Source organism: Leuciscus leuciscus (assembly GCF_965113295.1).
Source record: "Leuciscus leuciscus genome assembly, chromosome: 5".
NCBI classification, from domain to species: domain Eukaryota; kingdom Metazoa; phylum Chordata; class Actinopteri; order Cypriniformes; family Leuciscidae; genus Leuciscus; species Leuciscus leuciscus.
In genome coordinates, this window is record NC_138729.1 from 42,064,220 (window position 1) to 42,087,579 (window position 23,360).

Genomic DNA, 23,360 nt, shown 5'->3' on the forward strand with positions numbered 1-23,360 from the left:
GCAAGCCAGGGCTAACAACATCCCGGGCGGGGCCAATAGCCTCGGACCTCAAGCACCGATGCAAAAATCAAGTTGCGTTTCCACTGTCGGACTAGAAAAAGCGCAGCGCTACCCAAACACGCCTCCATAGGACAACATCACACAACCTCACCATTTCACCAGCTGACTGAAATCTAGCTAGATCGCAAAATGAGCATGACTGAAACCAACTTAAGATTCCAGCATCAATATTTGACCAATGTTACAGTGACAGCAATTTATTAATTTGTGTCAGGAGTGCATATCAATCATGCTGATTCAAACTGGTATTTACCGTTTCACATAAAAAGAGAGCACATACCTATTCGATTGCACCTGCTTCCATTTATTTGTGATCACAGGAATGCACAAAACAACTCCATTAAGGCTTTTATAAGTCCAAAGGCTTAGAAAAATACTGATAAAATATGTTTGTCACATTTATTTGGAAAGAGTTAGCATTTCAATTTTTTCCCCCACAAAATGATGCGATCTGAGGAGGTTTGAGCGATCTCTCCCGTCTCACTATGCCTTCGGTCAGAGCAACAGAGGGAGCTCATGGACAGAAAACATAAAGTTATGAGTTATACGAGTTAACCAGAGTTCATGTTTTTTAATGACGTGCTGTATATGCGTATGCTTTAGTCCGGTATCAACAAAGGCACAGGGAAGAGAGACAGATGAAACATTAAACCAAATAAATACACAATTATAATCATATGATATAAGGGAACTCAAAGATTCTTGGTGGTACGCAACACATTTCCGAGAGAATGTAAAAGCATTGAAAAAAATTGTTTTCCTCCCATCCCATATTTTTTTATCACCATGTCCCTTTAAGGGCTCCGTGACCCTTCCACTTGGTCTGCTTCTTAAACTACTGCATCATTTCTCTTGGTTGTGATTTCTGTGCATTAATGCCAACATCACATTAAAAACAAGAGTTAAAAAACCACTTCCTTCCTAATGCATGTTGGTCATCATGAGCAAAATCTGTTGAATCAGCAACATAGACCACTAGATGGCAATAAGAGACCATTTTAAAACCTCTACGACACTAAGCCAGATGGGATGAGCAATTATGTGCACCATTCCCATCCGTTCTGAATGCATTTCCTGTATAATCCCAACATTAGGGACACAGCAGCCCACATGGATGTAAATCAACCTTGGTTCCTGTACACATTCCCACAAATACACAGGTTCCACAGAAACTTCATCTGAAAAGCAGTGCTTGAGCTCTTTTTTTTGTTTTGTGCTTCACAAACACTTCATATGTGCTTGGATGGTATGTGTGTATAGCACTGTGTTTTTTTATTTTCACGTTTTCACAGCTTTTCCCTTCAGCGTTTGTGTCTGACGCCTCTCTTGCGTGTTAGAAAATCAGAGCGTTGTGTGTATGAAAACACACAATCATACACGTGTACAGATGCAGCCGTATCTTTTGCTCTTCTCGCTCTATGGATGATCAATATTCAGTTGCTTTTATGAAAACAGTACTTGTGTTGGGTTATGGTAGTTAGAGAATGAATGAACACGCTCATAATTAATGCTTTCACTAGGATACAGGTTAGGCGCATACTACAGGGTTTGTGATGTTTTGTTTGTTTTTGTTTTTTTCCTCCTCTTTTTTTAAATCCATGCAGTGTCGCTGATCCTTTAATTTGGTAATTAGGTCGTTCCCTTCCAACCAGAATCCATCTGAACGTATGACACCAGCACAAGAGAAAGAACTTGAGGAGAAGGAGAACGTGACATCCAGAAATACAAACACAATCCTCAACTAATGTTTTTGTGATGCCTCCTCTAATATTACAGATTTTTCTTAGCCATTTTTCCACCAACCTGTCTCAAGGTGATTTTTAGAGAATGTATGAAGTCATTTCCCCTCAGATTCACACAGATGTCCTAGCAGAGTAACCACAGGTGTGGTTCATCATGTTAACTATGAACATGTTCAACACCCAGTTACCAGTCTGACCCTTTTGTTCTCCATTCCCCAGGGCACTCTCATCCAACATCTTAAAGAACACATTCTCCATGGCAACATGACCTACAATGATGTCATCATATATTACACTACGGTATGTATCTGCGACCTTAGATGCCGTAACTACACCGTCATGGGGGAAAACGGTATCTTTCTCCAATGACTTTCCATTCAAAAGTAGTAGTTTTTTTGCAAGCAACATATACACTAACAAAAGAATGGGGTCAGTAAGATTCTTTTTATGATTTTGAAACCTCAATGCTCGCCAGTTTCAATGATCAAAAATATGATAAAACAGTAATATTGTGAAAGATTATTACAATTTAAAATAACTGTTTTTTATTTTATTAAATTTTATAATGCATTTAATTTCTGTGAATTTTCAGTGCCATTTCTCCAGTAAAAGCATTCTAATTTGCTGATTTGGCTTGAATTTTTGTGGAAACTCTGATACTTTTTTCAGGATTCTTTGATGAAAAGAAAGTTTACAAAAAACAGCATTTGTTTAAAATTCTTTACTGTTGCTTTTAATCAATTGAATGTGTCCTTGCTAATTAAATATACTGTGTGTATATGTATGTATATGTGTGTATTATTATATTAATATATCGTATTGTGGGTTCAGTATTGTGATATGTATCGAATCATGACATGAGGGTATCGTAACACCCCTAAAAAAAAAAATATATATATGTATATATATATATATATATATATATATATATATATATATATATATATATATATATATATATATATATATATATATATATATATATTAGTGCTGGGCAAAGATTAATCGCGATTAATCGCATCCAAAATAAGAGTTTGTGTTTGCATAATATATGTGTGTGTACTGTGTATGATTATTTTGTATATATAAATGCACACATATGCATGTATTTATTTAAGAAATATTTGCATGTATATACTGTATATGTATTCATACATAATTTATATTATATATAAATAATTTATACATAAATAAAAAAAAATCTTAAATGTATACATGCATATGTGTGTATTTATATATACAAAATAATTATACACAGTACACACACATATATTATGCAAACACAAACTTTTATTTTGGATGCGATTAATCTTTGCCCAGCACTAATATATATATATATATATATATATATATATATATATATATATATATATATATATATATATATATATATATATATATATATATATATATATATAATTTATAAAAAAGTTCTAATTTCTATCTTTCTTACTGACCCCAAAATGTTGAATAGTAGTGGCATTTACAGCTCAGGTGATTAGCAGCATGCAGGTTGTGTACTTCTACAGGTATTATAGATCTCTTTGTAATAGTCTATGATTAATATTATTTTGTGCCACCCCCACAGCCTTGGTTATTACAGTGAAAAAAGTAATCTCAGAGGCAGAGAACATTATTACATTTTGATGAAAGATTGTGAACAAACTTCTTAGAATAACGTACACTTATGAATCGTACACAGTAACAACAGGGACATTTGTTAATAAATCAGGTTAACATCATACTCCATGATGTCTTTGTTAGGAAAATGTATTTTCTTTCCTGTGTGTCTTTTGTTTGCAAAATGAAGGTACACATTATTTTGAATATTTAGTTAGTTCAGTGTGATATTCAGAGTAATATTTGAATTGAAATGGACCATTTTGAACACTGTTTGTTAAACCTTGTGGAGTAGTTATATTTATCTACAGAAACCTGGTCAAATACGAGACTCAGTCAATTCTCTGACCCAATCTAAAAGCAGGTCTCTCTTTTTTATGTGCATGCAGACGGGCTGGATGATGTGGAACTGGCTTATGTCTTCTTTAGCCGTTGGGGCTTCTGTGGTCCTGTACGACGGCTCTCCTCTTATTCCCAGTGCCAATGTACTCTGGGACCTCGTAGACCGTTTGGGGTAAGTTTGTGTGTGTGTGAGAGAGACACTCTAATGAAGGTGTCACAGTCAGGAGCTTCAGTCTGTCTTTTTCCTCATGCTCGTTCTGTAATTGGCCGAGGTGTGGCAGCGCTTATCACTAGCATCTGCTCTGCCCTTTGTGTAAATGCCACCACATCACCACGGCAACCTGATTTAAAGAGACCAGTCTAATTGGCCACCTCTAATGTGGCATCGAGTTCCTTTCAGAGTTTACCTGTTATTGATCAGAAAGGATCGAAGTGCAACAGACACTGGAGTTTCTTTGGATCACTGTGCGTGTGCGCGTGTGTGTGTGTGTGTGTGTGTGCGCGCGTGTGTGTGTGCGCGCGTGCGTGTGTGTGTGTGTGTGTGTGTGTGTGCGCGTGTGTGTGTGTGTGTGTGTGCGCGTGTGTGTGTGTGTGTGTGTGTGTGTGCGCGCACGTGTGCGCGTGTTCATTTTCAGTCTCTCTTGGCTGCTGGTGAAAGCTTCTATTCTTAACTCTCATTGTCTCGCCTTTTCCCTAGAGCAAGAAAATAGAGAGAGAATTTTTGCAGCAGCTTTTGGGAAACCCAAAACATGCACACATTTTCATTACTCACCAGACCCATGTGTGCTGCTTGAATTACTTCAGAGACATTCATTTTTAAATATTTTAATTAGGCCTGTCAATTGATTTAAAATTTTTAATACAAGATTTTTTAATTAAATTAATACTTTTATTCAGCAAGGAAGTGACACTGTAGACAATTATGTAAAAAAAAAAGTACATTTATTATGTTGCAATTCAAAATAAAATAAAATAAATTTTATATATTTATACTTTTATACTTATCAAAGAATCCTGAAAAAATGTCTACCATAGTTTTCACTAAAATATTAATATAAATGTTTTCAACATTGAGAATAAGAAATGTTTCTTGATCACCAAATCAGTATATTAGAATGATTTCTGATGGATCATGTAACACTGAAGACTGGAGTAATGATGCTGAAAATTCAGCTTTACAATCACAGGAAAAAATTACATTTTAAAATAAATTTAAAAAAGAAAACTGGTATTTAAATTTTTTATTATATTTCAAATATTACTGTTTACTGTATTTTTAAACAATAAATGAATAAAAATTTTTTTTTTAAATCAGCCTTAAATAAATGCAGCCTTGGTGATCAGAAGAAACTCCTTACAGACTTTTAAACGCAAGTGTACATGATTTAATGAAATTAATTGCAAAAAGTTGCGGTTAGTGAAGTCAGTCTGAATGTTCATGCATGACGCATTCTCGCATTCACTCTGTACTATTTTTTTTTTTAAGTGTTGGTCTGTGTACATGTTTGTCTTCGCCCATTTCTCACCTTTAAAAGCATGTCTCAAAGCCCCCGCGTTGAGTTCCATGCAGTTGCACTCTGTCTTACTGTTCTGAATGCAACAATGCACCCTGCGTGATCTTATTCTGTGCAGTCTGTTTTTGGTAAATGTGATTTGGCGAGGCGTGTTGCCTGTAGTAGCAGCTGAGCTTCAAGCTTGAATTGCTTTAATCATAGGAATATTTCTTAATGTGGAATTTACTTATGGGTCAGGTGGCATAAATTTTTTTTTTTTTTTTTTTTTTATCACATTATTTTTAATTCATATTATTATTTAAATGAATGTGTTAAATGAACTGTCCTAATTTTGAAAGGCAGCTCTGGTGTGTATCTGAGAGTCTGTTATGCAAGTTGTTCCTCTAGGCTGTATAGGGTTTATTTAGAGTTCACTGTGATGATAAAAAAAAGATTAGAGGATATGCTGTTGTTCAGTATAGATAAAATCCACAAACTTTTACCTGTTAGTCTTGGTCATTTAAAGTCAGCATGAAACATCATCCATGAACCATCATCCATTTTGTAAATGCATGTTGTAGATCTTAAGCCTAAAGCATACTTTGGCTGTCCGCGTTCTACGACTGTAAATTTCGTAATTCACCATCTGTGTGCTGCCCAATTTTTGTTTCTTTTTTATTAGACTCAGAATGTTTACATGGTAACCTGTTTTATTTAAAAAGAGCAAGGACAATCTTGTTTTCCATTCCTTTAAACTTCAAATTGAAGCACTTTACGAGCAGAATAAAGTGTTTTATAGACCGGTCGTTTTTAAGTAGGAATATGGCCGGTCTATAAAACACTTTATTCCGTTTGTATTTCAAAACTAGTGACACAGAAAAAGTTTGGTACACCTAAAAATGGAAACTACAAGACTCTAGCTTAATACTTTTGATCTTTTAGTCTTTTTCAAATAATTTGCAGATCGTAGTAAATACCCATTCATACCCTTGTAGCGTGCAGACTTCTGAGACGCGTACTGACACTTCGTACTATAGGTGGCACGACAGATTTCAACTTCGTTTTAAGACTTTGGCCATCTAGTCTTTAATTGTGTTCACTATCCAGATGAGAGAGCAGAAATGAGCAACCGCGAATAAAGTTGTGAGAGAGCAAGGCACTGAGAAGCTGGAGCAAAAAATAAATAAATAGAACAACATCAAAATGCCTCCCCACTCTCACCATACACCGTTTCATCTTTATTTTTTAACTCTGTTTCTTATTTTTCCTGTTCTCTGCAATTCGGTATAAAAACAATCGCAAGCTCTTCCTCTATGGTCTTTTTTTATACTGACAAGAAACACCTCTCCTGTTGCTTGAAGTAAGTTTGTGAGGGAATGTATTCTGGGATCATCACTTCAGTCCAGGTATGTGATCAGTTGTGTAGTGTACTCTATGCAGTCTGAATTTGTAGACATTTGCCTTTGTGATACAAATAAATTAACAGACTGAATCAACCCATCTACCCCTCTTCTGCAGACAAGCTAGAACTCTCCCTGATGTTCACCACATGATGAATAAAACATGTCCTCTCTTTTGTCCCTCTATGTTTAGTTGTACAAATATACTGATCCTGGATTAGCTTTTATCTTCTGCTGGTCCCCCTTCAGATTAATTATGTTTAATGTTTACAAATGATCAATATTCAATCAGAGGGCAGATGTGGTGTCCATTTAGATGAAGATTAATGTGTTAGGGAAATCTTTTCTGGACAAAGGGCCATTGTGAAACTTGGTCATGCTAGACAACTCTTTATTTGTCCCATATTGTCACTGTTAAATAAATAGCTCCTGTTTTTGGTCTTTCATGAGACAGAACATACTAAATATTTATTGTATTGAAGTCAATTGAAGACAATAGAAGCAATGCTTTCCCCATAGTTTGATGTGAACCCAGAAACAGTTCTTCAATTCAGTTTTAAATTCAATCCAGAGAGTTACATTCATTGAGTCTTAGGTTGCTTAAGTTACCTAGCTATGCTTACAATAATTCGGAGAATGAGATATTTACATTTATATCGACATTATTTAACTTGTATTTATTATTTTTGTTTCCTTAACTGCGCTGGTGTAACCCCTTTTATCTTGCTGTCAAGATCAACATCAGGGGTGCCAAATCCTGATCCTGGAGGTCACCTTCCTTCAGAGTTTAGTTCCTACACACATGCCTGGAAGTTTCTAGTGATCCTAAAGAGCATGGCTGTATCCGAAATCACTCCCTATACCCTTAAATATGATAGTATTTGAGGGGACAGCAGCCACTTGTAGTGGTGTCCGAAACCATAGTAGACGTTATAGGGTTCACTCATTCAATCCCATAATGCACCGCAATAACGAGTGTACAACTGATGTAAACTCAACTGCTAGAGAATACCCATAATGCACTGCGATTGTCGTGTCGAATGAATTCCCGTGTCCTGCCAGAAGATGGCGCCTGCTGCTGAATCATCCATCCATTTTCCAAACTGCTGTGTCCATTGTGGGTACATAATAATATCATCAGGTATAAATTCCTTTCTAATTGATTATTAAATTGTTTAATTAAGGTTTATAAAACAGTTAGTTCAATCTTTGATTTGGATTGGTCAATAGCTGTCTTTTATTCACAATAAAACATGGCTATGACCGCTTCACCCAATGATTCTATGTATCACTACACAACACTCCTAGCAACCATCTTAGCAACGTAAACATAGGCTATATTATATTCTCGTTGATGTTGTTCATTGAAGCTTAGAGAGTAGAGTATTGTGAGAGATCGAGTAAGCGAGTGTACCTGCATTTACAGTAGACATAGCATTTTCCTTCAGGTCAGTCATAAAAATCTGTTTGAATGTCCGCTGCGATATCTCGTCCTTTTAACAGTTAAGGGGTTTTCCTGTGCCCTAGTCATTTCTCAGTTGCGTCTTGCTTTTCCGTGTTCACAAGTTTGAATCCTTTGAATGTAAAAGTCTTTACTACTGACGACTCACTCATAAAGACAGTTTTTGCCGCCATCTAATGGCGAAATAATGTATGTAACTTCTGTTGTTGTTTACGGTCAGAGACTATTTATTCCAGCGGAAGGAAGGCTTTTAGTGATTTTTACTTCATGAAAGTTGCTTTGATACATATTTTTTGGCTTTAATATTTGTATAGTGTGGTAACCGTTTTATAAAACCAATAATTGCTTTTAGGCATACTCTGCTTCGCGTCGTGCCTAACAACGCCGTTCAGCCGTGACTTATTCACGATACAGCACAGCTTCTCGTACCTTATTGCTTACTTATTCATGCTAGTTTCCATGACAGAGTTCAAGATAAACATTTTCATTACTACTGGAGCTGCCAGTTTGCTAAGTTTCAATTAAACAGCAAGCACAAACTATACAAAAGCAACAGCCCGTCCGGCGCACTCAGTGTCCGAATTCGCACACTAGTTTTCATTCACTCCTTCAAAGGATCTATATTAGTGGAGTAATGTGGGGAATAGTGAATGAGGGTATAGGGGACAATTATCAGGTCTGTTTTCTCAGGGCTAGTGCTGGGGTGTCCAATCCTGCTCCTGGAGGGACTTTCCTGCAGAGTTTAGCTACAAAAACACCTACCTGGAAGTTCCTAGTGATCTTAAAGACCTTGATTAGCTGGTTCAGGTGTTAATTGGGGCAAGAGCTAAACTGTTGAAAGTTGGCTATCCAGGATCATCATTGGACACCCCAATATACATCAGTGCAGTGCTGGAGGCCAGTGTCCTGCAGACTTTAATTTAAACTCTAAACATACCTAACTGTAATTTGCAAGTAATTCTGTACACCTTCATAAGCTTGTACACCTTAATAAGCTTGTACACCTTGATAAGTGTTTGTTTATGGTTGGAACTAAAGGGTGCTGGACACGGCCCTCCAGGACTTGAGTTGTAGAGGTCTGCACCGTTAAGCTGGGGCCGGGCCATTACACAATTGGGGGCTCGTCCGGGACCTGAATTGAGCTGGTTTTAAAGTCAAGACTGAGTTTATTACAATCCAGATAACAAAATGTATGCATCACTACTCATTTGGGGCCAGTGGAACTCTGCAGGACAGAGTTTGGACACCCCTGAGTGCCGTTTCTCAAGCCTTCATTGGTGATAGCATCTTCCACCAATAAGCCAAGTATCTTGTTAGTACCAGGCTAAGATTTGGTCTACACACATATATTGTGATGGGAGTCTAAATTATATTTGCTTATATTAAGTTTCTTCTTCTTGAGGCCAAAACTCCAACAAAGCCAGTTTGCATGCTTGACTCATTTACCAGTTGTAATTTTCCATGCGCAGATGGGGCCAAAATTATGTTCAAGTAGCCATGGCTTGTAAGAAATGAACTGTCTGAATAATTAGACAAGCTTGACTGCTTGAATGTTAGAAAAATTAACAATCCCGTCATAAATTTAGTGGATGGACTATGTAGTAAATCAGAGGTTCGTGATGTCCTGAATGGAAGGAATACATCAGTGGTTGGTCATATCATTAGATTGGCACTGTCAAGTTTTCCCTTTTTTCCCCCCGCCTGACTGATATCTTGCTTGTGAAATCACGTTCTATTTCATTTTGTATCGAATGCTCTTCCTACATCCTAAATGACCTATTACTAACCAGGCCTTGCCAGCTGCCACCAATCACACGCAAGCAGGACGTTGTCATGACACCTATCTACACAGGGGATGTCTCTATAGAGACTATAGAGAGAGAAAAACAGAGAATGACAAATGAGTTTAGATGGATACTTAATTACATTTATGTGCAGCCTGATATTTTGCACATTATTTGTACAGGTTTTGCCCTTAAGTCTGCTTATGTTTTTTAAGACAAACAAAGGTTAGTTTTACCTGACCATATTCCACACGTTCTGAGACCCTTAAATTAAGTCCCTCTGTTTTGAATGGATAACCTCTTTGAATGTAAAAGGAGTAGTTGCTGTATACTCAAAGGGATCGTTCACCCCAAAATTTAAATTGTCAACATTTACTCACCCTTTTGTTTTATTGTCGTATGCCCTTCTTTCTTTCATGGACCACTAAAGGAAAAAAAGTTATTTAACAAAACAAATGTCCAATTCGTGCTTGTCCATATAATACTGTGGATTTGCAGATGTGTGGGTTTATAGATAATGGTCTCACGGTTGTGGCGTCAGTTCTCTGAAAAATTCTAGGTAATACTGTATTTTAAGGTGAAATAGTTAAACGTTACTACATGTACTTACTATAGTAATAACAGTAAATGATGCATAATTACAAGTAACTAACCCTAAACCCAACCTGTTTAGTAATAAGTTTGTTTTACTGTAATTCTGCTGTAAACACAGTGAAACTCTGTGTTTGAAAAATGGAGATTACACTAACACAACCATGTTGACAGCATTTAAGCTTGTCTGTGCTCTTCAGATATTACACTGCCATGACCTCCAGCTCTGATTTCTGACCGTGAGTGATTCCATCAAGAGATGGCTGACCGAGGCCTCTGTAGGTCAACAGGCCGTTTAGATCAATTCCACCTCATTGACACTGAGTGTTCTGCTCTTTGTTCTAAAGCGGGGAGATCTAGATTGCTGTGGTTTTCATGTTTGTCTGAGATGTGGCCTAGTGCAGTGATTTTCCCAACCAGCGGTACACGTATCTCACGTTCTTTAAGGACGTTGCCCCTTATTGTACCTCCTAAATTGCAGTTTTGTTTTGCAAACTGTAAGAAAGCCCTTTTTGTCTTTAGTTTATACATAAAAAATATACCCTATTGTTAACATCCATCATTATTTTTTTATTTTCTCACAGAATCACGATTTTTGGGACTGGAGCAAAATGGCTGGCTGTTTTGGAGGAGAGAAATCTGAAACCAGGTGAGCTGAAGAACGATTGTTTTTTTTCACTTTTTTTTCCAATATCCACAATAGCACTCTCCTTCCAGGACTCCCTCTCAATGGGGCCTTCCTGGTAAAGGATGAGTAAATAAGGTTGTCACTACAATATTTCAGTAGTCATTACCAATACCTATTTATTTATTTATTTATTCATATTTCTTAATATCAATTTTGATACCGCTGCAAAATTAATATGTTGTTGAACACTCCCCTTTACGTAAAGTTTAATATAAATATAAAATATATTAATATAAAAATTACCAAAAAAAAAAAAAAATTACACGTAGTAGTCTACGTAGTAGTAATATTTCTCAATTAAACATTACTTCAAGGTTTTTTGCCAATAATGTTGTTTGATACATTTGAATGATATGACAGGTCTATTAGACTACATTTACATGGCAATGCCTAATGCAAAATTATGTTTTTTTGACACATCAGTTTTTTTTGTCTTGCCTGTGAGGCTGTTTCTCACTTTCCCAGCAGTCTCTAGATGCTACTGGTTCATTCACTAAATCGTGTGTGTGTGCTCGTGAATATTCAATAATAATGAGACAAACTGAAAGTGAATTAAAATGCAAATTACAGTGGAAGGCAGGGTTTATCTGTAATGTCTGTCATGAGAGCGATTTAAAAAAACAACAACAACAACTTGAAAATTAAATGAAGCTCGAAAACTTGAATTGAAAATCGACCCTGTTTTGTCAGGATACACAGCTACTTATGAATGTCTATCAGTGGAAAAATATTTAGTTACGCCCATGGTAACCAGCCAAACCTTGACCCCTTAGACACAACTGTTGCTGTGCAAGTAAAATAAAATTTAATGTTCAATTATTTTAATATAAATGTAAATGAATATTAAATGAATATTACTCTAATTTCATATAAATTAAATTAATATGACGTTGTTGACAATGTTAAATTAAATAACTTGTGCTGTGAAAAAGAAAGAAATTGAAGTAATATTAAATTAAATTATATTTATATTAAATCAAAACAAATAAATATTACAAATCAGTTCATTAAAAAAAATCTTTTCACGGTCCAATTAAATATAAAAAATAAAAACAAATCATGACTTACAATGTTTTCTGCTAAATATTGTGGTTTGCTACGTTACAGAATTTAAATTCTTTTTGAATGCCAATTTATGGCGTCTTTAAAGATGAAGCTCTTGGTGTGTTTGAGGAGTTGGGGGATTTATTTGTTTTGCATGTGTGTGGTTCAGAGGACTGTGTGTGTTGGAGGTCAGAGACGTGCTTCCTGGCCCTCTGCTGCTCCCTTTGGCTGCTTGACATTTCAGAGCGACACCTGTTAGCCTGTGGGGTGTGGCACTGGCTCTGATAACCGGGGCGAGAGACCCTCTCTACACAGGACCCCAGACGGGTGGCCTGGCATGTCGCCTGCATACATTTCAGCACAGTTTAATGTGGTTCATAATTCTGATCACTGTGAGCCATACCCATCTGCCTCCAGACTAAAATCCATCTAAACAAATTATACTTCAGGACTTTATGATTTCAGAAATCTTTACTTTTTAAATTTTAAATGTTTATGAGGTTGCATAGATATATGTATGGTTATTCTATTTATCTACTGTTAGTAGTTACGGAATGAAAATCTTCTTTTGATGCCTTGCGATGTGTAGTATTTCAGGAAATGCAAAATTTAGTAAACATTGTAATTGTTTAGTCACGAATACATTTTGTTGTACGTTGTCCATTTGCAGCAAACACACACAACCTGCAGACGCTTCACACACTCCTGTCTACAGGATCTCCACTGAAGCCTCAGAGCTACGAGTATGTGTACAGCTGTATTAAGAACAATGTGCTGCTGGGATCCATATCAGGTGGGCTCTCGTTTCTTTCCCTCTTTTATTTTATTTCATTGCATTGGATTGCATTTTCCCCTTCATTTCTTCAATTACCTGGCTTTTTTCCCCCTTCCTTCCCCCCTTCCCTTCCATTTCCTGTGTTTCTTTCCTTTCCCTTCTTGCTTTTCACCCTTTCTTTTTCCTTCCTTCCTTCCTTCCTTCCTTCCTTCCTTCCTTCCTTCCTTCCTTCCTTCCTTCCTTTCCTTCCTTCCTTCCTTCCTTCCCTCCTTCCTTCCCTCCTTCCTTCCTTCCTTCCTTCACTTTTCTTCCCTTTTCTGCATTTGTCTTGCTTCCCCCTTCCCTTTTTCTTTCCTTTTTTCTTTCCTTCCTGTCCTGTCCTGTCCTATCCTATCCTATCCTATTGTTTGATTTTGCTGTATATGGCCGAGCGTCGTCAGGGTGGCCCACCAATGTATTAGATTTATTTTATACATGAAATAAATAAGCTTGACCAGAGTTCTTGTGGGGAGAAGAATTTATTGAAGGTAGTAGTGTAGCACAGTTCTTCAGCAGCGACGTTAGCGTGTCGGCCTTCAAAGAATCTTAACCCAAAGTTCTGTCTGTGTGACAGAACTTTATACATGAAGACAAAGGGGCTACATACAATAGAAAACTGTTAGGACCTCCCACAGGAGATTGATCTACTCTGAGCAATGTTGTTTCTTTGTCATTCACACCCATCAGTTTCTATGGGCCATACCTCTGTATGGGCCATTTGGTTCACACCTTTACAGACACAGATAAGAGTTGATTGCATCTGAGGCACAGTCACAATGTAAATGCATCTGACTAAAGATGACTGAAAATACACATAATGTTTCACTATCCTATCCTGATCAGCCCATTCTTCATTTTCCTTCCCATCATCAGCGCTCCAGCTCTTCTTAATAGTATGGTGTGTGTGTGTGTTTCACAGTGTGATCTCATGTCTGCAGGGCCCTGTGGAAACAAATTAGCATCAGCGTTAACAGCTGTGGTGGACTGCTGATTTTGTGTGCATGAGTGTGTGTTTGTGACTGGGGTCTCACAGCATGTTTCTCTCACACACCACCTGTGCCCAGTTTTTCCCTGCGGTTTCACCAGATGAGCTTTGCTCTCATGGCAGGTCAGCGGCAGCCTGCTACAGTCATGTTATTCAGATTGAACCTTTCAGAGCTGTTTGTTATTTAACTTCTTGTGTGCAGTGCTTGTTCCTGCACGAATCATTAGATATGAAGTTGCAGCCATGATATTTTTAGTCTTTGCTTTCCAGTCCTTGATGCTGATCGGTCATTAGCTACTTTTCATTTACGTTAAAACATAACTGTACATCACTGAACAGAAGTTAAAGCGTTAATGGTTTCCATGGTAAATGTTTGTAAGATTTTAGTCAAAGTTTCACATTTTTTGTTAAAAGATGACCAATATGTGAATCTGAAATAATAGACAATGTAATCTTATTATCTTAAATAAGTGACAGAGAGATTTTGATGCATTCAGAAGACATTTTTGCGCATGTGTGCCATGAAGGCTTTTTGATTTGCCATTTGGCTCATATTTGATACCATGACAGCAATCTCATTGAATTCTGACATGTTTGCAGAGCACATGAGCCTCATAATATTTCAGAAAAAGGCTTTGACTGACGTTTCTTGACTCCTGAGGTTTTTGAAATGTCAGGCTACATAAGATGCCTGCTGGAAAACAGCAGCTCAGATATACAATGCTCCTCTTCGGTCCTGATCTCAGATAGCCTCTGAAATATTGAGACGATATTCGGGCTTCTCCTTCCTCCCCTTAGATATTTGACTTCTGCCAACCCGAGGCAGATTTGACCTTGACCCCAATGTCAGGCAGAGCATATGTGACAGGGCTTGTTTCCTGCTGCTCCTGTCACAGTGCCAGCCAGACTCCTGAGTGCAGAGTGGCAGCTGGCAGGAAACTTTAGCACTTTCAGCCACCCAGAATCACCTGAATCCAATAGACCCCCCAATATCACCCACCATCTGTCACATACACACATAAACACACATACATGAATTGTCCCAGCAACCTTTCTCTGTCTTTTTTTTCTGTCTCTTTTATAATCTGACTTTACAATCATTACATTTGTCAATTACTGAGACCTATTTTTACAGAGGTGTCTGTTTGACATCTCCTCTCCATTTTCCTTCATGAAACCTCATTATTTTGAAATATTGATTGTCTTGCTTTTTCATTTGGCTTGCAATATCAATTTGGAAATATCTTTTTCTCTCTTTCTCTCTCTCTCCACTTTTCTCTGTGCTGGCATTATAATGACTGAGCATCTGAGCTGCTCATACAGTACATGTTGGTTTTATGTTGGGTGACTCATTAAACATAGGCCTAAACTTACTCTACAGAAATACGAGAATGCAAACGTTTCTAGCTACACAAGCATACATTTGTGTCAGTTTCAAAGCACGTCCATGCAATTCATAACACAAGAACCGGTTGCACTTCTCATCATTGCCACAAGGTGTTCAATAATGTGCATCTGTGTGACTGTGAACTGTCATTGTCTTCAGTCAGTTTTCTCTTTCAGGTCAACTACTGTCATGGGGGAGCAACAGTTTGAGGAGAATCTTGCTGAGATAGCTAGTTAAAAACAACATGTTTATAGCAGGCTGCCATTAAACCACATCTGGCCATAGTGTTTTTAAGTTCAACTTTGAGTTCAGCTTATCATGGGAGGATCCAGAGTGATTTTCTATGCAATTAATGGTACTTAACTGGGTATATGATTCACAAAATAATGTGATGACAACTGCTACTTTTTGGGTGGGAAATTGCTTGCTACTGTAAAATTGTAATTTAAATGTAGGTCATTTTGTAACGTAGCTACTTTTATTTAGTTACTTCCCAGCACTTTTTTTGGCTACCAAAACAACAAGCTTTTTTTAGTATCATGTGGACCAGTTTCTTTCTTAAAGAAAGACCTGAGGTTGTTGGACCAAACAGATATTTGAGCACCTTTGTTTAGCTTGTTCCTTTTGTTCATGTCTGATAAACAAATCAATAAGGAAGGGCTGCAGTATAGGAACTGCAATCTAAATGAAGGCAGGAGAACAAAGCTATCAGAAAACTATGCCAACAAGTTTGCATTAATGAAAACATCCCATCAGTTCCCTTTGCTTTAGAAGTGTCTTTCCTATATAATGGAACAATGGAAGATCTGTCTCTGTCTTTGCGAGAATTATTCCCCAAACCTATGAGATTTTCTTGCCTTGAACATGTTGACCACCTTTTAAACTGTATATTAACATCTTTAGTGTTTCCTCAGGTGGCACAGACATAATTTCATGCTTCATGGGTCAGAACATGACGGTGCCTGTTTACAGAGGAGAAATTCAGGCCCGAAATCTGGGCATGGCTGTGGAGTCCTGGAGCTGTGAAGGTGAGATAAAGCTCATGTTTATCTCTGATTTTATGCTCAAGACATTTATATGCTCAAGACATATATATATGTATGTATGTGTGTGTTGAGCATATTTATATTAGTGCTGTCAATCGACAAAAAATGTATCGCAAATATCTGTAATTAATCGCTCCTAACAATAAACTTTATATATATATATATTAAAGTCATCATAAAATAGTAAAAAAAATGATGTAATATTGCCGTATGTATTTATTTATTTAATCAAAATAACTTCCTCTCCCTCATGCAACGAAATCTATTCTCTGATGACGTGTTTTACTGTATGAGGGCAGAGCAACCTGTCACTCACATGAAATCACACCAATAGCAAACCACGGCAATCCAACTATCCAATCAATTCCTGATGGACAAAATCAAGTCCTGCCCTAAATTTTTTTCTTGTGCGAGAAACCTTGGATAACACTTGGATATTTACATCACAAGAAAAGACTGTTGCAACTTCAGTTTCATGCTGACTTAAATAGTTTTGAATCTGAAAGCTGGTTTGATTGAAATCACATATGAAGTTATGTATGTATGTATATCACAGGACCAAATCAGCATACTAGAAGGATTTCTGAAGGATCATGTGACACTGAAGACTTGAGTAACGGCAGCTGAAAATGTAGCTTTGCCATCACAGGAATAAATTACATTTTAAAATATTAAAATAGAAAACAGTTGATAATGTAGATATATTATATAAATAATGTATATTGTATAAAAATATTATATAAAGCAAATATATATTTACAATGTCACCTACAATAATGCCAATGAACTACATCAACTGGGAGAATAATTGTGATTAATCTGTTGTCTCAGATCAACAAACCTCTTAAGATGTATTTGTGATTTAAAAAACAGGAAACCCCATTTAGCTACCGTACTTTGTGTTTAGCCTAACGTTACCACTTAACCATGGTAAAAACACTGCCTTTGTAGCTTCAATAACCCTGTTATGTTTGGTGTGTTTTTCAGGTAAGCCTGTTTGGGGAGAGAGTGGCGAACTGGTGTGTTTGAAGCCCATCCCGTGCCAGCCCACTCATTTCTGGAACGACGAGAATGGCAGCAAATACCACAAAGCCTACTTTTCCACCTTCCCAGGTAACCCTCCACATGACATCACTCTATATCTGTTTCAAAACCTAGTGAGCAGCCTCCATAAACAGCAATTTTAGGCATCAGTCCAGAATGCATTGCTTCAAGCAGTCATTGCCTACAGAGGCTCACAGATGCACTACGCTACCTTCCTTCAAAGCTCTTGAGTTGAGAAGTGGTCACAGGGAAGTGCGTTTTCTGACTGATTTAGAAAACAAACAAGTCTTCCCTTTGATTTAGGAAACAAACGTGACACGTAAGCTTGTTCAGAAGAGGCTGCAGCTTTTCCGCTGTATTGATTAAATGATTTCTGAGGGCGAAAGGGAGAAAAAAGAACCTGACAGCTTTTGTTAGCACAAGAAAAATCTACTTGAAGCCTTATTGCTGTCAGTTTGGAGAAGTAGGAAAAGGCCAATCAGGGCAGTTCAGCTTAATTCGCGTTCTCAGGCCGCCAGCGGTCAGAAATCTCTGCTTAGATGCACTATACAGTAGATGCTTCTTTCTCTAGCTATTTGTTCATCCTTCTCTATGCATTTTTTTTTTTTTTTTGTCTCTGTAACTCCTCATTCAGGATTCTGGGCCCATGGTGATTACTGTAAGATAAACCCAAAAACGGGAGGAGTCGTCATGCTGGGGAGAAGGTACGTTTCAAATCTTCTCTAGCTTCTGCTTAGATTCTTATAATATTGCTGTGTTGTTGTACGGTGATACTCTGAGATTGGTTATGCTCCTAAATTATATACTAAAAAGCATTATTGTTTTGTTTGTATTTTCAGTGATGGAACTTTAAATCCTAATGGTGTTCGGTTTGGGAGCTCAGAAATTTATAACATTGGTGAGAAATAAACGTCACACTTTTTCCTGAAATGAGTAGACTAATTTGAGCTGGTTTGGACCAGACTAAATTCACAAGTCACTTTAACTACAGTAGATTATTGAATATGAAGTATGTTGACATCCACCAAGTCCTTTTTTCAAAATAGGTGATATATTGGTACAATAATGGTTATAAGTTCATATATTCTACCGTTCAAAAGTTTGAGGCCAGTATTTACTTTTATGTTTTTGAAAGATGTCTTTTTCTTATCAAGGTTGCATTTATTTGATCAAAAATACAGTCAAAATGTTATATTAAGAAGTATTATTACAAATTACCTGTTTTGTATTTTGATATATTTTAAAATGTCATTTATATCTGTGATGGCAAAGCTGATTTTTCAGCAGCCATTACTCCAGTCTACAGTGTCACATGATCCTTCAATAATTATAATATGCTGATTTGGCATTCAAGAAAAATTTTTCTTTGATGAAAAGAACAGGATTATTTTAAATGGAAATAATTGTATCACATTTTAACACGTGTTCTTGTTGAAAGTGTCAATTTCTTAAAAAACAACAACTTTTAAACAGTAGTGTATATTAATGTGTTTGTAATGTATTGGTCAATATCCGATGATATTGGTCGATATTAAATATTTAATTTTGTATGCTTATTATTTTTACATTACCTTTGCTGTCATCTAATGCTCACTTAAAGTTAATATTTAAAAACACAAGAGTTTTAATAAAACCGTAATCCTTAGCAAATCTCAAAATAAGTATTGTACATTATATTGTTGTGATGCCAAATTCACAACTCAGAATTTTAAAATCTGCCTTTTATCGATTATCAGCAGCCATTACATGAAAGTAATTATTGCATATATAATTATTCAGAATGTGCTAACATCATAGTTAGACAGTGTTTAAGACCCTTGTTATGGCCTCTCTTATTCCAGTGGAAGCCTTCGAGGAAGTGTCCGACAGTCTTTGTGTCCCTCAGTACAACAATGACGGAGAAGAGAGGGTGATCCTGTTCTTAAAGATGGGACCCAATAAGACCTTCAGTCAAGAGCTGGTGGGGAAGATCCGCAGCGCTATCAGAGTAGCTCTCTCTGCCCGACATGTCCCAGCATTGATCCTGGAAACCAAAGACATCCCGGTAAGCACACTTGCACTTTTCTTCTTTTTGTAGCCACTCTCACTTGTCCTTTCTCTGCTTTATTTTCGGACCTTTTTCGTCTGATTGACTTTACATTTCCTTCGCCTGTAGTACACTATTAGCGGAAAGAAGGTTGAAGTTGCAGTAAAGCAGGTGGTCGCGGGTAAGGACGTGACTCAGCGAGGGGCCTTCTCAAACCCAGACTCCTTGGACCTCTACAAAAACCTGCCTGAACTCCAAAACTTCTGAACAACAACTCCTGAAGGTCCAGCGCTTCTGTCTTTGAAGAGTTCAGATTCTCTGGACACTGTTGGAAAATCTGAAGGAATTTATAGAGCTTTCAAACATCAAAGCTTTTCTCCACGTTGTGGCTCCTACTCTAACTCAGCTACCCACTGGAACCGATGGAGTGAGTTTGTACACCCTATACTTCCTCAAAAGTCTAACTGGGTTCCTCTTGGGTAGAATGTTGAGAGTGCCATTTTATGATATTCCAACTTGGATCTTAAAGGGACATTTTATCTGCTTCTGTCATTGCGTCCACCAAGCGTTATTCCCAAGAGATGTACCAAACTCACAAACAATTCCCAAATCTTAATTTACCAGATATGTCAGTCCCATATTTTACCTCTCGTATTTTGATACAATGTCACTTTAACCTTAATGAAGGTGTAGGAAAATCTGTCCATGGATGTTTTGAGGCTTTAAAATGACACTGTTTATGCTCATATATCTATATGAGTCATATATAATGATATGTTACTTAATGTTATGGATTTAAGGTTAAACCATTACTCCTGTAGGAATACCAACTTCTTGGGTCAAATCAACTGTTTGCTGGAACCTCTAACTTTATCAGGCAAAGTATTTTCCACGCTGATACCTTAATTACAAAATGTTGGCGTAATATATTCAATTCAACTTTACTTTTTTTTTTTTTTCAAAAGCCTGACTTCCTGTTTGGAAACTAGACTATATTTGTATTTTTGAATGATATCCTATCAGTAAACAGTGATTCATCACATCTGCTGTATTTGTATAGTATGTTATACTGTCCACTACTACACTCTGTTGTCCACTGAGTGTAGATTTGAATTTAAGCTTATGTAGCTCTCTGGCCAAAAAGAGTTCTGTATATTTTTACATATATACTGTATATATTTGATTCTGTATATGCAGCTGCATGTGTGTGCTACACTAGATGCCGCCTTCACAATGACTCTATTTGGTCTCTTTCATACGGTATGCCTTATATCAAGTTGTGAAAAGTTTTCATCAACAACTGAAGCTCATCATCTTTCTCTGAGCCATTCTTTGGTACAGTATATAGCTTTATCTTTGTCATCCCCAAACACATCTAGCAATCTTATATCCCATCAACACATCCAGAGACTGTCACTGTAGGCATTGCCCATGAGAGATTCCTCCATCACGTTCCAACCCAATAAATGTATCATCAGAATGCTGCGTATATATGAAAAAGCTGCGTTTGTTTGAGGTTTTGAAAGTCAGCAAGACCATTTCAGTGACATGATGTCCGGATAACCTCATAATATTACGTTATTAGATCATAAGGTTATATGATGTTTGCATTAATAGTAAAGGGAAGAATTCTGGGCAGTCCATATGTGTGGGTTGTAAACTAGACACACAACAAAACATTTAAAATATTGATTTATCTTGGATAAGAATCGAGCTGTTAGACGTGTACTGATGATGCCTTTATACTTGCTTTGCAGCATATCACAGAGACATTTATCAACACATTTCACAGAAGCTGTGAACAAGCCACCATCCAGAAAATACTTTTTTGGTGATATTGAAAGAGAATATGCTGCAAACGCTCACAACAAAAGCCAGAAAATGTGCTGCATTTTAAATAATTTTAAAATCATTTTGCGCTAGTAATGTTATTTCAGCAGTTGTTTACAACAGAGAGCAGTATTGATGTACTTTTTCTTTTTTCTTTCCCTTCAGGCAAGTTTTTGGGCTGCAAGGCATCTTGTTTTTTTTGTTTTTTTTAATTGTGGATTTCTTTTTAAACATGGGTCTATTTAGTTCAGGTAATGTAATCTGGGTTTGCTACATGTTTAACCTGTGAGTAAATCCATTTGACCTCAGTGAGGACCCCTTACTTGGTTTCCTAAAAGAAACTATGCACTACAGACTTAAACAATGCTTTTTATACGAGATAGCTGTAGTGTGAGCGGCTAGACGTAATGAAACTCAAAAGGGTGGACTGGCCCTTTAAAAGGCTCATTTTCTTTCAAATTGAAATCATTTGGTATAGTGGTGCAGATGGCAAGCAGTTGTGCAGATCGCTTGAATTAAATCAGTCCTTATTTCCGCTTCAGACAAGCAGGGACGGGTCTGTTTCACCTCATGCCCACCCTTGTGCCACCATATGCCCCATATCTGCTCAGTTTTGCTGACAGAGCCTTCCTGGTCTGGGACTGTGGACATAAGGAAAGCTACCAAATCCTTATTTATTGATAGTCAACTGTGGATATTGCTGTACGTTATCACTTGTCACAAACATTTTTGTCCCCCAGCATTTAATTTGTCCTTACTCTCAGCAAATTCATTAACATTCCATGGAAATTTATTCCATTGTATTACAGTGTTGTTTTATTTTCCTTTTTGATACATGGAAATCATTTTTCTTGATATTGTATTACAATAAATGTATTTGGTGTACTACTAGTAATTGAAAGGTGCTTTCTTCTCGGTGGCTAACGTAATATTCCTGCTTTGAAATAATATTACTGTACTTGCTGAATGTGAATAATGATTACTAATATAGTTGAGAATATATTTGTCATGAATATATTATGCCTATATACTGTATATCAATGGACCGACCGCTTCAGTTATGTCCACTGGCAGCATACATGCATTTCATGTATAAAGATGCTTACTGTAGTCCTAATTAAACAACTAGAATTTATTATGGCTTGCTGTGGTTTTATTCATCTCGCATGATTTGCAGTATTATTTTTATGCTTGCTTTGATCAGTCAGACGATTAGAGTGTGTGTGTGTGTGTGTGTGTGCGTGCATGCGCACACACATACAGTATACATACGCATCTATAATTTACTGAGAATGGTCTGAAAGAGAAAATATCCCGTGAGTGGCAGTTCTGTGGGCATAAATGCTTTGTTGTACTGTTTATTAGTACTTCTAAAGCACACATTAATGCCTTATTCTGCATGACCATATTCTACATCTCTTAACTCTACCCAATACCCTAACTATTAATAAGCAGTAATTAGAAGTTTGAGGCAAAAGTCGTAGTTGATATTTAGTTAATAGTGAAAATTGGACTCTAAACTAAAGTGTGACCATAATATTTATTAATATATTTTATGTAAATATGTCTCATTTATTTAAATTATTAAAATATAAATGTGTATTTGAGATGTATTAAGATGACAAATATTATACACAATTATTAACAAACGAACTTGTTATGGCACAAACAAAACCAGCAGTTTCATTTACCAGCCTAACTTTTGGATCATGTGGAAGTTTGTTTAGATACACAGCCTTTGACATCAATAAAATAATTATAATTATATATAATAGCCTATTTGTTTGGATATTTGAACTTTTGCTTTTTATTATTAGCATTTAACATGTTTTTTTCCCTGCTGACCATAAACATATTAGATCAAACCTTATAATCCATTTAAACAAAACATTACAGTCCACCCCAAAGAATGTTGAATTATGAAACATGAATTTGATCAAATTTATATAGAATAGGTATTAAAATGTAATAGTACATTTTTTGGTACCCTTTTGGAAGCAGG

At 36.7% G+C, this 23,360-nt stretch overlaps 1 protein-coding gene across 1 annotated transcript in view; it reads left to right on the forward strand.

Moving 5' to 3' along the window:
- aacs (acetoacetyl-CoA synthetase) overlaps positions 1-22,493 on the forward strand; it is a 38,090-nt gene extending 15,597 nt beyond the window's left edge. The window contains exons 9-18 of the mRNA XM_082168881.1: positions 2,022-2,102; positions 3,812-3,936; positions 11,079-11,143; positions 12,897-13,019; positions 16,327-16,440; positions 17,446-17,571; positions 18,137-18,206; positions 18,342-18,400; positions 19,344-19,546; positions 19,658-22,493. Of these exons, the coding sequence (XP_082025007.1) occupies positions 2,022-2,102; positions 3,812-3,936; positions 11,079-11,143; positions 12,897-13,019; positions 16,327-16,440; positions 17,446-17,571; positions 18,137-18,206; positions 18,342-18,400; positions 19,344-19,546; positions 19,658-19,795 (1,104 nt within the window). The 3' untranslated portion in view covers positions 19,796-22,493. The remainder of the gene's footprint in view (positions 1-2,021; positions 2,103-3,811; positions 3,937-11,078; positions 11,144-12,896; positions 13,020-16,326; positions 16,441-17,445; positions 17,572-18,136; positions 18,207-18,341; positions 18,401-19,343; positions 19,547-19,657) is intronic.
- Positions 22,494-23,360: the final 867 nt, after the last annotated feature.